Source organism: Hyaena hyaena, unplaced genomic scaffold, assembly GCF_003009895.1.
Source record: "Hyaena hyaena isolate Hyena2069 unplaced genomic scaffold, ASM300989v1 scaffold_98, whole genome shotgun sequence".
Taxonomy (NCBI): domain Eukaryota; kingdom Metazoa; phylum Chordata; class Mammalia; order Carnivora; family Hyaenidae; genus Hyaena; species Hyaena hyaena.
In genome coordinates, this window is record NW_024080730.1 from 3497847 (window position 1) to 3511733 (window position 13887).

The window sequence follows — 13887 nt, forward strand, 5'->3', positions numbered from 1 at the left end:
CCTTTAACTCGGGCCCCGCCCCTCTCGCCGCCCCCCGCCCGCCGCCGCGCGCGGCCCGCGCCCCGCCAATCGGCCCGCGCGCCCCGCCCCGCCCTCGGGTGGGTGTGTGCACGCGGCCAATGGGCGGCGCGCGGGGGCCGGGCCGCCAGCGGGGCGGGGGCAGAGCGGCGCGGGCCAATCGCCGCGGTGTTGTTGAAACTGAAAATACTACATTATGCTAATCGCGGCGGGGCCCCCGCGCGGGGGGGGTCGGGACCCTCGCGTATAAAGGGGCGCGCGAGGGCTGGGCGTTCCACAGGCCAAGTGCTCTGCGCTCGGTGGGTGCCAGCCAGGCCCAGGCGAGCCGAGCGGGCGAGGACAGGCACCGAGGGGGCGCGGCCGCCGGCCGGACGACACCGCAAGCGACACGCAGGAGCAGCCCGAGGCCCGACCGCCAGGTAGCCGCCGCGCCCGCCCTCCCGCCGCGACCCTTTGCAAATGCAGGCTCCAACTGCGCGGGGTCTCGCTTGCACCCGGCCTCCGCCCTCCTCTCCTCTGCTCTCCTGCTGCTCCTCCTCCTCCTCCTCCTCCTCCTCCTCCTCCTCCTCCTCCTCCTCCTCTCCTCTCCTCTCCCGCGGCCCCGGCCCGCGCAGCCCCGGGCCAGGCTCGACGTGTGTCTCTGCAGCGCGTTGGCAATGGAGCGCCTGGCCGCCCGCCGCACCGTCCCCATGTTCGCGCGCACCAGCGCCTGCCGCAGCCTCTTCGGGCCGGTGGACCACGAGGAGCTGAGCCGCGAGCTGCGGGTCCGCCTGGCCGAGCTGAGCGCCGAGGACCAGCGCCGCTGGGACTACAACTTCCAGCAGGACGTGCCGCTGCGGGGCCCCGGGCGCCTGCAGTGGACCGAGGTGGACAGCGACTCCGTGCCCGCCTTCTACCGCGAGACGGTGCAGGTGGGGCGCTGCCGCCTGCTCCTGGCGCCCCGGCCCCGCCCGGAGGGCGCAGGCGACAGCCCGCCCCCCGCGCCGCCGGCCGAGGAGCCCCTCGACGGCCTCGGGGAGGCGCCGGCGCCGCCGTCCGGCGGCCCGGCGGTGGCTCCCGCCCCGGCCCCAGCCGCGGCGCCGCAGGAGAGCGAGGAGCCGGAGGCGGTGCCGCCGCCGCCGCGCAGCCAGGAGCCCCTCGCCGAGCCGCTGCACTCAGGGATTTCGGGGCGCCCCGCGCCGGGCACTGCCGCTGCCACCGGCGCCGCCGCCACCGCCAATGCCGCCGCCGCCGCCGCGGCTGTTGCCACCACCGCTGCCGCGGGAGGCGCCGCGATCAAGAAGCTGCCCGGGCCTCTCATCTCCGGTGAGTCCCGCGCGGCCCCGCCCCGGCCCGGCCCGGCCCTGCTTTGTCCGGCCGGCCGGGCTCCCCCGGCCTCGGGGGCCTCACTCGGTCCCCGCCTCCTCCGTGGCATTAAAGGGCCAGCAGCGCGCAGGGCGCGGCTGCGCCCGCACCGCGTCGCGCCCCGCTGTTGTGCTCCCGAGCGGCGGGCGCGGGGGGGACGGCAGGGCGCGCGCCTGGCCCCCCGGGCGCGGGGGCCTCTCCCCGGCCCCCGGAGCCCCTCCCCGGGCGCGGCCGGCGCGGCGAGCGCGGCGCGGAGGGGGTTAAGCGCGGCGGCGGCCCCGGGGGGCTTGGCCGCGGGACAAGGAGAAATGCTTACACAGCACATTGCGCGGCGACGTAAACAAAGCTGACCCGCCGCGGACCTCGGCGCGGGCGGGGACGGCGCCCCCCACCCCCCCCACCCCCTGCCGGCCCGCCGCCCGCTCCCCATCCCGGCCCCCTTCCAGGGTTCCCCGGCCGACCCCGCCCTGACCGGCCGCGCGCGCGTGTCGCCCGCAGATTTCTTCGCCAAGCGCAAGAGACCCGCGCCCGAGGCCAAGGCGTCGAACGAGGTGCCCGCGGGCTGCGCCGCCCCTGGCGCCGCTCCGGCCGTGGGCTCGGCGGAGCAGACCCCGCGCAAGCGGCTGCGATGAGGTGGGTGCGGCGGGGCGCGCGGGGGGGGGGCGGGGGGCGCCCCCGCGCCCCGCGGCCCCGCGTCTCCCCGCGCGTCGCTCACCGGCCTCTCTCCCGCAGCCTCGCGCCCAAAGAGCCCGAGGGAACCCGCTGGGCAGCGGACAGGACAGGAGCGCTGGGCCTCGGCTGGGACCGTCCATGTAGCAGCAACCGGCGGCAGCTGCCAGCGAGCAGCGTTCGGTTTTATGTTTAAAATTTAAAAAAAACTGTGCAATGTATTAATAACGTCTTTTATATCTAAATGTATTCCGCACGAAGAGTACACTGGTCCCAAGGTGTAAAGCTTTAAGAGTCATTTATATAAAATGTTTAATCTCTGCTGAAACTCAGTGCAAAAAAAAAAAAATGAAAAAAGAAAAAAAAAGGAAAAAAGAAAAAACATGTATATTTGTACAAAAAGTTTTTAAAGTGATACTAACTTATATTTTCTATTTATACGGGGCGTGGGCCGCTCTGCCACGCGATAGCTCGGCTCGCGTCACCCACAGGCACGCACCGCATCTGGTTACGACAAGTGTGACATCTATTCTCCTAGCGGACTTGGGGGGGTCGCTCACCAGCTGTAGCCGCCGCACACGCCCAGCTAGCTAGCACTTCTCTTCGCGCTTTCTCTGTCTCTCTTATTATTATGCCTATTTTGAACTTGGAGACAAGTCTGTTAACACGCTCCCGGGCCGTGCGCACCGCTGCCTGGCGCCCCGGCCGCCGGGTTCCAAATAAAGGCAAGTCAGCCCGTGTGTCCTTGAACTCGGCCTCCCACCTTTCTTCTCTGGCGCCCCCACGAGTTAGGGAGACAGGACACTGGACAGAGGGGGCGGCCAGGCTACTTTGTAGGCATCCACTCCGAAGGGAGAGGGACTTCTCTTCCGCAGGCCTGGCCCGAGGCCACCTGCTCCAGGCCCCTAACTTAGGGATGAGCGGCCCCGCCCTCGCTCTGTGCGCCCCCCTCGCGTGCGTGCGTGGCTGTGCGCCGAGATCGAGGCCCAGGAGACGCGGGCTCAGTGCGGCGCCCTGGGGGCAAGGAAACGGCCCACACTCGGCTGCGCTGGGCTGAGCCCGCATCGGGCCCAGGTGGGCACCTGGCAGGGGTTGGGCCCTGGCCCATCCCCCCTCCCGACTATGGCGGCGTCGGCGCTCGGGGGGGCGCAGAGCACGGGGTGGAGCCCCGAAGGCTCCGGGGTCACCAGCTTCGCGGGCCGGGGTCCCCCACGGTGGGGCCAGGGGAGCCCTGACTCGTTGCCGGCCTATTCGCGCCAGCGGTGGGGGAGGGGCAGCCTGAAGGCCTGCGACGGTGGGGGGCACGGGGGAGGGGGAGGCGCCCGGGGCCAGGTGGGGGCGGGGCGGGGCGGCCGCGGCCTCGGAGGAGCTGGAGTCCAGGAACTCAAGTCGCATCCACGGCGCGCACCCACCAGCCTCCTGGTTTCAAAGTACTCTCTTTTAGTCGAAAAGAGGAGGTTTATTTTATTTTATTTTTTTTATAGCTGACCTATAAACCTCTGAAAATTATGGCTTACAATGGAAAGGGTGACGTAAAGTGGCACAAACTGACGGCTGGCAGTATTTGTGCCTGGCAGTATTTGTGCCGGTGCCTTGGGCCCCGAGAAGCGGAACCGGCGGTGTTTTTAAGTTAACCGTTTTGGGGCCGTGCGCAGCACTGACGTCCCCCTCGGGTCAGGGACAAAGGCTGGGCCCAACCTTCCCTTTGGAAGATGCATCTAGACTCGTAATTAACCTCCCCCAAGTGCCTAGACGGGCCTGGAGGAGGGGGTGGCGCTGGACAGGTCACTTGGAGATGCCCAGGAGCCGAGAGCAGGGGCGCCCTGCCGCCTCCACTTGCTATCAGCCTGATGGGCGCCTGGGGACCGGGCCTGTCGGGACCTCTCCTGTGGGGAGGGGGCCTTCCCCACCCCCCCACCCCCGTGTGACCACAGCCTGGTGGAGGAGGTGTGAACGGGGGGCTGCTGGGCCCGGCCCCTGGCAGAGCGCCTCCCCCCACCAATCTACCTGAATTAAAAACGGTCGCCCATGACCGAATCTGGTGGGGAAGGAGCCCCTGAGCAGACCCCTCCCGAGACCTGCGACCCCGCTGTGCGCACTGCCCGGGCCTGCGACCCCGAGTGCGCCCACCTGCCGCCCCCGCCCCCACTTTGGGCTTTCTCAAAAGCAGGGCAGGAGGACACACATTAATATGGTTTCTGGGAAGGGCCCCCCCCAGCACCCCCGCGGGCAGTGGTAGTGGGTACCCGGTGTCCTCCCCGGGGGAAGAGCACTGGATCTGGAGTCACGCGTGGCCCCTGCAAGCCCTGCTTTCCCTCGATGGGCCTCGGTTTCCTGCCTTTGCTGCCCCGTGGTTCTCACATGAGGACGTTACGGGAACAGGAACACGCGACGGGCCCGGATCTCTTTTCTCACCTGTGCTCTTGACGGAGAGCGGGAGTGTGTGCCCCGCTCTCGGGACGGCCCTTTCCTCTCCGGACCCCCGGGCCCTGCCCAGGCCCAGAGCACCGGCGAGCAGGCCGGGCGGTCAGCAAGCGTGTGGGGTGGCTCTGCCTTCAGTCAGGGCCTGAGCCCAGGTCCCCTGGGGATTCATGACAATAGTAGCACTAATCCTAACAGCCACACCATGACGACCAGCCTGAGTTCTTCCCCGGCGACATCCTGCCAGTGTGGCCCCGCCCCGTCGTCTTTTGTCTACAGGGGAAACTGAGGCATGGGGCTAGCTGCGGGAGGAGGAGGCACTGAGGGGCAGGGCTGCGGGACTCGGGACCGCCCACCGTACTGTCTGTCCCTTGGCGCGCAGGCACGAGGTGGGGAGGGGGCCAGGCCCCCAGGGCTGCAGGAGGGGAGTGTGAGCTCACACACACACCGTCGGCGTGCACGAGCGTCAGGGGCTGGGACGATTGTCTTCTGCAGGCTCCCACTGGTCCGACTGAGCCAGTGCTGCGGGCCGGGCTCTGGGCCGGGCTCTAGCCACACGCTGCAGGACGGGGTGGCGCTGTGTGCTCGGGTGGGATAGGGTCTGGAGGCCACGGAGGCCGGAGGCCGTGAAGGAGGCCGGGCGAGCGCGTCTGAGCCAGGGGGTCCGGACGAGGCCGGAGAGCAGGTCCGGGAGGTGCGTGGGGCCCACACGCGGCTCGGACGTGACCCAGCGTACGAGTGCGGTGTGCGGCGTGCCTGCCGGGCCTCCCTCCCTGCCCTCTTCCTCTGGGTGTCTGGGCCTCCCGGGGTCCGCTGGGCCGGGGTCGAAGGTTGGGTTAGTCTGCAGAAGTGGAGGGCCCCGGGGTGACGAGAATGAGGCAATTGTTATATTGTTTTATTTATCATATTATTATTTTACTTAATTTTATTTTATTTCATACATATGGTGGGCAGGGAGAGGGGCAGAGGGACAGAGAGAGAGAGAGAGAGAGAGAGAGAGAGTCTTAAGCAGGCTCCACACCCAGATGCAGGCTCCACTTCATGACCCTGGGATCCTGACATGAGCTGAAATGAAATCAAGAGTCAGTCGCTCAACTGACTGAGCCACCCAGGCGCCCCCAAGGCAATTTTAATATTTTATTTTATTACATAAAAAAGTACATACATACATACATACATACATACATACATATGGAGAGAGAGAGAAGGGGGAGGAGGGGCAGAGGGAGAGAAAGAGGGAATGTCAAGCCCGAGCCGGACTTGGGCTCCATCCGTGACCCTGGGATCCTGAGCTGAGCCGAAATCAAGAGTCCGTGGCTGTACCTCAACGGAATGAGCTGCCCAGTTTTACAAACAGGGCGAGGCAGCTGGGTGCAGGGGGAGGTGGGGTCGGTGAGGGGCTGCAGGGCATCCGAGCAGAGGCCCCAGCGGGCAGACACTCTGCCCGCCCCCCCAAGCTGTACCACGCTCTGGGCCCCACGCTCTGGGCCGCGCCCCACGGCAGTGACTGAAGGGGAGGGTCCTCGCCGGCAGGGGCTGCGCCTGTAGTGGGAGGTGATGTCCTCAGACGCGGTACATGAGCCACCGTGGAGGCGGTGAGTGCCACCCGCCAGGGCAGAGGGCAAGGGGCTGCGGGGTTTTTTTTTTTTAACAATAAATTTTATCTTATTTTTTATCCAACGGGAAATGGAATGTTAATTTTTCCTTTGCTCTCTTTTTTAAATTTAAATTTTAGGGGCAGCCGGGTGGCTCAGTCGGTTAAGCGCTTGACTTTGGCTCAGGTCATGATCTTGGGGTTTGTGGGTTCGAGCCCCGCATCCGGCTCTGTGCTGACAGCTCGGAGCCTGGAGCTGCTTCCGCCTCTGTGTCTCCCTCTCTCTCTGCCCCTCCCCCGCTCGTGCTCTGTCTCTCTCTGTCTCTCAAAAATGCATAAACATTAAAATAGATAAAATAAAATTTAAATTTTAGCTAACACACAGTGCAGTATCGGTGTCAGGAGTAGAATTCCGCAATGCATCACTCACTGTTTAAAGCAGGCCTTGCCCGGAAGCCCCGCCCCGGCCCCCCCGCAGGTGATGTCCGAGCCCGACAGGCGAGGGGCACGAGCCATGAGGATTAACCGGGAGAGGAGTTCGGGCAGAGGGAACGGCCAGGGCAAAGGCCCAGAGGCCTGGGGTGGCGACGGGGTAATGGGCCAGAGGGGCTGGGGCGGCCGGTGGGGTCGGGAGGGCTGACCTGGACCTGCAGGGCGGGCTTGCTGCTGGGCCGGAGGGGAAAGCTGGGGCGGGGAGGCCTCCGTGGTTCCTGTAAGTGGGCACGTGGGTCATTCTCAGAGCTGAGGAGGCCTTTCCAGGGACGGGGCAGCAGGGTCAAAGCCCCTTCTTGCCATTCCCTGCCCTGATTCCCGTTCTCAGCCAGGCCCTGTGGACGCGTGTTGGTTTTTTCAATGAGGTGGTAGCGCTCACATTACAGGCAAGGACAGTAGGTTCAGAGAAGCAAAGCAAGGGGCCTGGGGTCACCAGCCAGGAGGCGGCTCAGCCCTGGGCCCCCATAGCCTCGGCTGCCATGTGATCCAGAGTGTGGTTTCTTTTTTTTTTTTTTTTTAATGTTTTATTTGTTTCTGAGAGAGAGAGAGCGTGAGCAGGGGAGGGTCAGAGAGAGGGAGACACAGAATCTGAAGCAGCTCCAGGCTGAGCTGTCAGCACAGAGCCCGACGCGGGGCTTGAACCCACGAACCGTGAGACCATGACCTGAGCTGAAGCCGGACGCTTAACCGACTGAGCCCCCCAGGTGCCCCGAGCGTGGTTTCTTTTTGTTTTTAAAAATTTTTAATGTTTATTTTTTGAAAGAGAGAGAGAGAGTGGGGGAAGGGCAGAGAGAGGTGACACAGAATCTAAAACAGGCTCTGGGCTCCAAGCTGTCAACACAGAGCCCGACGCGGGGCTTGAACCCACGAACTGCGAGATTATAACCTGAGCCGAAGTCGAACGCTTAACCGACTGAGCCCCCCAGGCGCCCCAAGAGCACTGTTACTTAAAAAAAAAATGTATACGTCATTATTAACTAAAGTCTACGTTTTTATATGACTTCACTCTCAGGGGTGCGCGTTCGTGGGCTGGGGCAAACGCGTGAGGGCGCGTACCGACCACTACGGGTCACACGGTGTCGTCTCCCCCCCCCAAATCCTCCGTGCTCCTCCTGCGCATCCCTCCCTTCTGCCCAAACCCTGACAACCACCGATCCCTGTACCGTCTCCCCAGCTCGGCCTTTTCCGGAACGTCGCAGTCGGAATCCTACACTGTAGCCTTTTCAGACTAGCTTCTTTCACTTAGTAACACGCGTTTACATTTCCTCCGTGTCTTTTCATGGTTCAGTAGCTCATTTCTTTTCAGCGCTGGAAATACTCTGTTGTCCGGACGGAGCTCGCTTCATGTGCCCACACCTCCTCCTGAAGGGCTTCTTGGTTGCTTCTGACTTCGGACAATTATGGGTAACGCTGTGCAGGTTTTTGGTGTGGACCTAAATCCTTAGCTCCCGTGGGGACATACCAAGGAGCACGGCTCCTGGATCGTGTGGTGAGAGAGTGTTGTTTTGTACGAAATGGCCAAACTGGCTTCCAGAGGGGCTGCCCCATCCTGCATTCCCGCCAGCGGCCAGAGTCTCAGCCCAAGACACCGTTTTAAAACCTTCTTCCCAGGGCGCCCGGGGGGCTCAGTCAGTTAAGCGTCGACTTCAGCTCGGGTGATGATCTCGCAGTTTGTGGGTTCGAGCCCCGTGTCGGGCTCTGTGCTAATGGCTCGGAGCCTGAAGCTGCTTCAGATTCTGTGTCTCCCTCTCTCTCTGACCCTCCCCTGCTCACGCTGTCTCTCTCTCTCTGTTTCTCAATAATAAAAAATTAAAAAAAAACCACACCTTCTTCCCTGTGTGCAGCACACCAACCGCCAGTTTTTAGGTGAATTAAAACAACAACAAGAACAACTTTGCTGTAATTTAGATGCAACAAGGATGAAGCAAAATTAAAAATGAGCGCTGACGACCGTGGCTGCAAGCAGGCACCTGCTGGCTGGACGTGGCCGCGGTGGGGAGCCTGAACTTGACCAGTTCCTCGTCCGGTCGGCTCTGGCGGATGACATCCTTGTCCAGCTATTTGTTGCCCTGACTCGCGGGAGGGTTCTACCTGCCCTGCGGGCCGATACCGGGCTTGGCTTCGTGATTCGCTCTGGCCAGTGTGATGTGGTTGGTGTGGCATATGCCGCAGCTAAGAGCTGCCCGTGGCGCCAGCATAGGGGCCCCGGCAGAAGCCGTGCAGCCCAGCCGCAGCCCACCATGGTGGGACTTAACCGCGAGAGAAATTCTCTGCAGGTGGTGTACGCTGCTGAGATGTTTGTTACGCAGCACGAAGTACACTAAGCTGGCAGAGAGAGTTCCTCTGAAGAGCCCAACGCACTGTTTTAGGATTGCAGGCATTCCTGGTGGCAAGGGCCAGGTGGCCTCGTCAGGTTGTCTACTGATTGTGAAGACTCTCTTATGGGCACTGCATTCAGGGTCCCCTGGGAGCTCGCTCGGTAGTAGCATCTCATTTAAGGGCTTGGACTTTGGGTCTTTCCGCATGGCAGGGTCCCCCTCCTCTCTGGTCGTCCTCCGTTCGGTGGTCTGTGTGTTCGAAAGGTATCTGTTGGTGAGGCAGGGAGCCTCCAGGCAGATGGGCTGCACGGGGACGAGGGGCACAGAGCAGGGGAAGACCGTGGGGCCAGACCGCGCCTCTCTGGTGGCCGGCGTGCCAGAGACCCAGCCGCTGACTGCGTCAGTGCCCGTGATGACCACCTGTCCATCCCCACCGTGGGGATTAATCGCCCCGAGCTTTCCTGCGGCGACAGAACTGAAACTAGGCTTCCTGATGAACGAACCTCACACGGCCCCCTCGGCCCCTCCCCCGACCACTGTCTGGGGCTCCGGCTCTGGAAGCAAGGCCCACGTCCACAAGCCACAGTGTGGGCCGAATGTGTACGTGGTGGGACTAAGGCATCGAGGGGCTTCTGCAGGAGGCGTGGCCGCTGGGGCCTGTGGGATTTTCTCCCGGGCTCGCTCTCAGTGGCGGAGAGCGGTGGCCGCAGCCACGATCGCTTCCCACAGGTGGCCCACCTCCAGCGGCCGGCGGTGCGGGGACCCGGCCCCTTGCCGAGAACAGACCACCCTGAGGGGCCGTCCCAGCTCCGGGCCTGTGGGTGATGCGCTGAGAAGTTTGAACCACACCTTAGCTGGGCCTCTCCGTCCTCCCCACCTGCCCCTTCCCTCTGCAGGGGTGTGCCCAGGAGCGTCCCTGATGAAGCGTCCTGCACACGTGCACACGCACCGCACACACGGACACACACACGTACACACAGAGGCACACACGGACAGACATACACACATACACACACACTGACACACATGCACACACATGTACACACGGACACACACAAGTACACACAGAGGCACACACGGACAGACATACACACACACATGGACACACGGACACACACAAGTACACATAGAGGCACACACGTACAGACACACACGGACACACACAGACACACATGGACACACACATAGACAGACACACACATGCACGCAGACACGCACACAGACACACACTTGTACACATGGACACGCACACATACATGTACACACCACACACACGGACAGACATACATATACACACAGAGGCACACACGTACAGACATACACACGGACACACACACATGTACACACACGCACACACATGGACACATGGACACACATGGACACACACAGACACACGGACAGACACACACATATACACCAGAGGCACACACGTACAGACAGACATACACATGGACGTGCATACAGACACACACACGGACACACGGACACGCACACATGTACACATGGACGCGCACACAGATACGCAGACACACATACATAGACACACACACGTGTCCAGTAATTCTTATTTTTTCCGTTGACGAAGGAGGACAAAGGTCAAGACTTGGGCACGGGCCCCGGACTCGAAGACTGAGCCTCGCGCCGCGCACCTACGGAGGCCGGTCGCTCGTTCCCAGAACCACAGGTGCTGTCGCTTCAGCCCCGCAGTGAGACACGGTGGCCGGCCGGGTGCGCCGTCTGAAACACGAGCTAGAACGGCCCCGCGGCCCGAGCGGCGCCCGCCTGGTCTCAGGCCTTCGGGCTCCCGGGCCGGCGGCCCCGAGTGCGTACCTTGCGGCCGGAGCGCGGCCGCGGGCGCTGTGCGATGCCAGGGCACCAAGTCAGGTGGGCGCTGGCGTCTCCCCTTCCTCGGGCCGAGAACACCTGCTCCCTCACCTCCTGCCAAGTAAACCCTCTCCCAGCGCCTTGTGGTTCAAAACAACGGTTTCGTTTATCCCCGTCATGTTATGGGTCAGGAATCTGGGAAGCGCTTGCAGGTAGTTGGGCTCCGTTTTATGGGTGTCAGCGGGGGTGCTGGGTGGGGGTCGGGGGTCGGTTTCCGAGCCGGCAGCTCCCACGCCTAGCCTAGCGGCCGGCCGCCGGCTGGGGTCTCCGTGTCTTCTCCTGGGGCTTCTCCATGGGCCCCCTTGGAGGCCCACAGCGTGGCCGCTGGACTCCGAGTGCCCGCCGTCACCTCCGCCTCATCCGGCTGAGCCGGCGGGTTACGGAGCGGCCTGGGGTGCAAGGACGGGCGCCCCAGCCTGCTTCTCCAGGGAGCTTGGGGCCGCCCGGGCTGTATGACGCTTCCTGGAGGCGCCGGTGCGCAGCTGGTGCCCAGCACGTGCCGGGGGCTTTACTCCAGGACTCACGAAATAGTTGCCTAGGTTGAAAACAACACCATCTTCCTCTGGCAAGGCTTCGCGGCAACACACCGAAAACAGGTCGTCGGGTGCTTCCTGGGTTCGGGCTTTGCGTGGGACCCGGTCCCGAGGCAGAGCTGGGAGCACGTGACAGCATGGACCCTCCTCTCCAAGACCCTGAGACGGCCCCACGACGCCTGAGAAGCCCCTGCCGTCTGCTTTTATTGCAATGTGCACGTTTAAGTAAGTGTGAGTATGTAAACACATGTATACAGTATTCATGACGCACGTGTACATATAGATACTGTGTTTTTATTATGCACACGGCACACACATACATTTACATAATTTCTTTTTCATTCACTTTGTAGCTGGTTTAAAATTTTTTAAGAAGTTACTTATTGGGCCACCCTGAGGGCTCAGTAGGTTCAGCATCCGACTGGGGCTCAGATCATGATCTCACAGCTCGTGGGTTCGAGCCCCCCATCAGGCTCTGTGCTGGCAGCTCAGAGCCTGGAGCCTGTTTCAATTCTGTGTCTCCCTCTCTCTCTGCCCCTCCCCCACTCATGCTCTGTCTCTTTCCCTCTCAAATATAAATAAACATTAAAAACTTTTTAAAAATGACGCAACAAAATTAAAGGTTATTTACTTTCAGAGAGAGAGAGAGAGTGAGGGAGGGGCAGAGAGAGAGGGAGAGAATCTCAAGCAGGCTCCGTGCAGTCAGCGCACACAGCCCAGTGCGAGGTTGAGCCGAAATCAAGTCTCTCATCCCAGGCCCCGGTGCTTTTACATTTTGCGATCGATACTTACAGCATCGCTTGTACCTCGTTGGAAAACTCACGGGAGCTTGTGAACCAAACAGCAGAACAGTGCCCTGGGCTTGGGTGCTCACCAGCCAGTGTTAATGATCATTAACATTTTTCTAATGTTGCCCATTTGTTTCCTTCCTCCAGCTTTGAACTATTTTTTAGTTTATTTATTGATCTTAGTAATCTCTACGCCCAGTGTGGGGCTTGAACTCACAACCCCGAGATCAAGCGTTGCGTGTTCTTCTGACCGAGTCAGCCAGGCGCCCCTGCATCTGCTTTGTTTAAACGGGGTCCCAGACCCCGTGTCTGTCCACGGGCAAATCGTTCCTCGCTATGGGAGCAGCCTCGGTCCTCAGCGCGGCACCTGCCAGCTTCATCCTGGGCGCCTGCCTCCTCCCTTATTCTGGAAAAGCACTGTTGGCTTCCGAGGAAGGCCCTGCGCTGCGTTTGAGAATGACACAAACCCACTGCTGACCTCATGCCGTGCCATGTACTGTAGACGGCTACCGCCACCGGGAGGGCCTCACGTCCTCTGGCTGCTTCTGTGGCACACGGCGGGCAGGCCGCGCGGAGGTGGCCCCGCGGTCGCCCTGGGCTCCGGGCGTGCTCCACGTTGCTGCTCTTCTGAACCTCTTTTGAGCCATCGGTTCGTTTTAGGTGATCGCGTCGCACCGACCATCACAGGCGGACAGCGGAAGGCGCGTGCGCGGAGGACTTAGGGGCGGCGGCCCCAGGGGCACAGCGGGTGGTGGTGGTGGTCCACGTGTGGGCGCAGGCCATCCCCGTGGCCCCTTCCCGCAGGAGCTCCTGGGGGCACCGAGGCAATCCTCAGGGGGGCCTGAGGACCCGTGGACGGGGCTGGGGACACGGGGGACGTGGGGAGTCTGTACGGGCCGTGCCTCAGGCACCGCAGGGGCCCAGCCCGACTCACTGGGGTGGGGGGCGGGGTCACAAACAGCACCGGGCTGTCTTCCTGATGTCTGACTCCCCCTCCCCCGCTTTTCTGGTCTCTCCCCAGGGTGGGGCCCCTCCATGGTGAAGGGAGCACAACGCCAGCGCCCTCCTCGCTCCGAGCCCCGGAGTCCCCTCCAGGAAGGAAGAGCCAGGCTCCTGAGGGCCCGTCTCGCTCGACCTTCCTTGGGCCTATGGAGCCCACGGTGGTGTGGGATCTGCACCGCTTTGGTTCTGGTGCTGACCCCACCCCGTGGCCACCCCGGACCCAGGCTTGGGAGACCTAACTGGCCCCTCTGGTGGGAGGAGCCCCCCCCGAACTCACAGCTTGGGGGTCTTTGCTTTGATGGTCACATGGATTTTGTTACTCAGTCCTGAAAGCTGGTGGTGGTGGCAGAGACAGGCCGCAGAGGCCAGAGCGAGCCCACCTCACCCGCCGTCCAGGGGTCCAGGGACTGAGGCGGGCGGCTCAGGTCCCTCCCCCGGGTGGGCTCCCAGCAGGCAGGGCCTCTGAGAGGCTGACCCCCGGGGCGCCTGGCTCGGTCCGGTGGGCGTCTAGCTGCGGGCTGACACACAGGCAAGTGTCTGTCTCCTGCTTTCTTGTGCAAACCTCCCTCAGCCACTGCCCCCGGGTGCCAGGAGGTCCCTTTCCGGTCGGTTATTCCCCAGAGGGCAGGGGCGGTGACCTGGTTCCCAGTCTGACCTGAAAAATATTCTCATTTGTTCTCATGGTGCTTTGAGTCCAGAGCCCTGTGACTGAACGAGGAGGGAGGAAAGGGGGAAAGGGAGGGGGAGCGAGGGGGGAGGGAGAGGGGAAGGAAGGGAGGGGGGAGCGAGGGGGGAGGAGGGGAGGGGGGAGGAAGGAAGGGAGG

The 13887-nt window shown here is 62.6% G+C and overlaps 1 protein-coding gene across 1 annotated transcript; it reads left to right on the forward strand.

Moving 5' to 3' along the window:
• Positions 1-286: 286 nt before the first annotated feature.
• CDKN1C (cyclin dependent kinase inhibitor 1C) lies at positions 287-2781 on the forward strand. Its single transcript, XM_039235351.1, has 4 exons — positions 287-437; positions 665-1323; positions 1861-1995; positions 2095-2781. Exons 2-3 carry the CDS (start codon positions 675-677, stop codon positions 1992-1994), a joined length of 783 nt encoding a protein of 260 aa, XP_039091282.1. The 5' UTR covers positions 287-437; positions 665-674; the 3' UTR covers position 1995; positions 2095-2781.
• The last annotated feature ends 11106 nt before the right edge of the window (positions 2782-13887 follow it).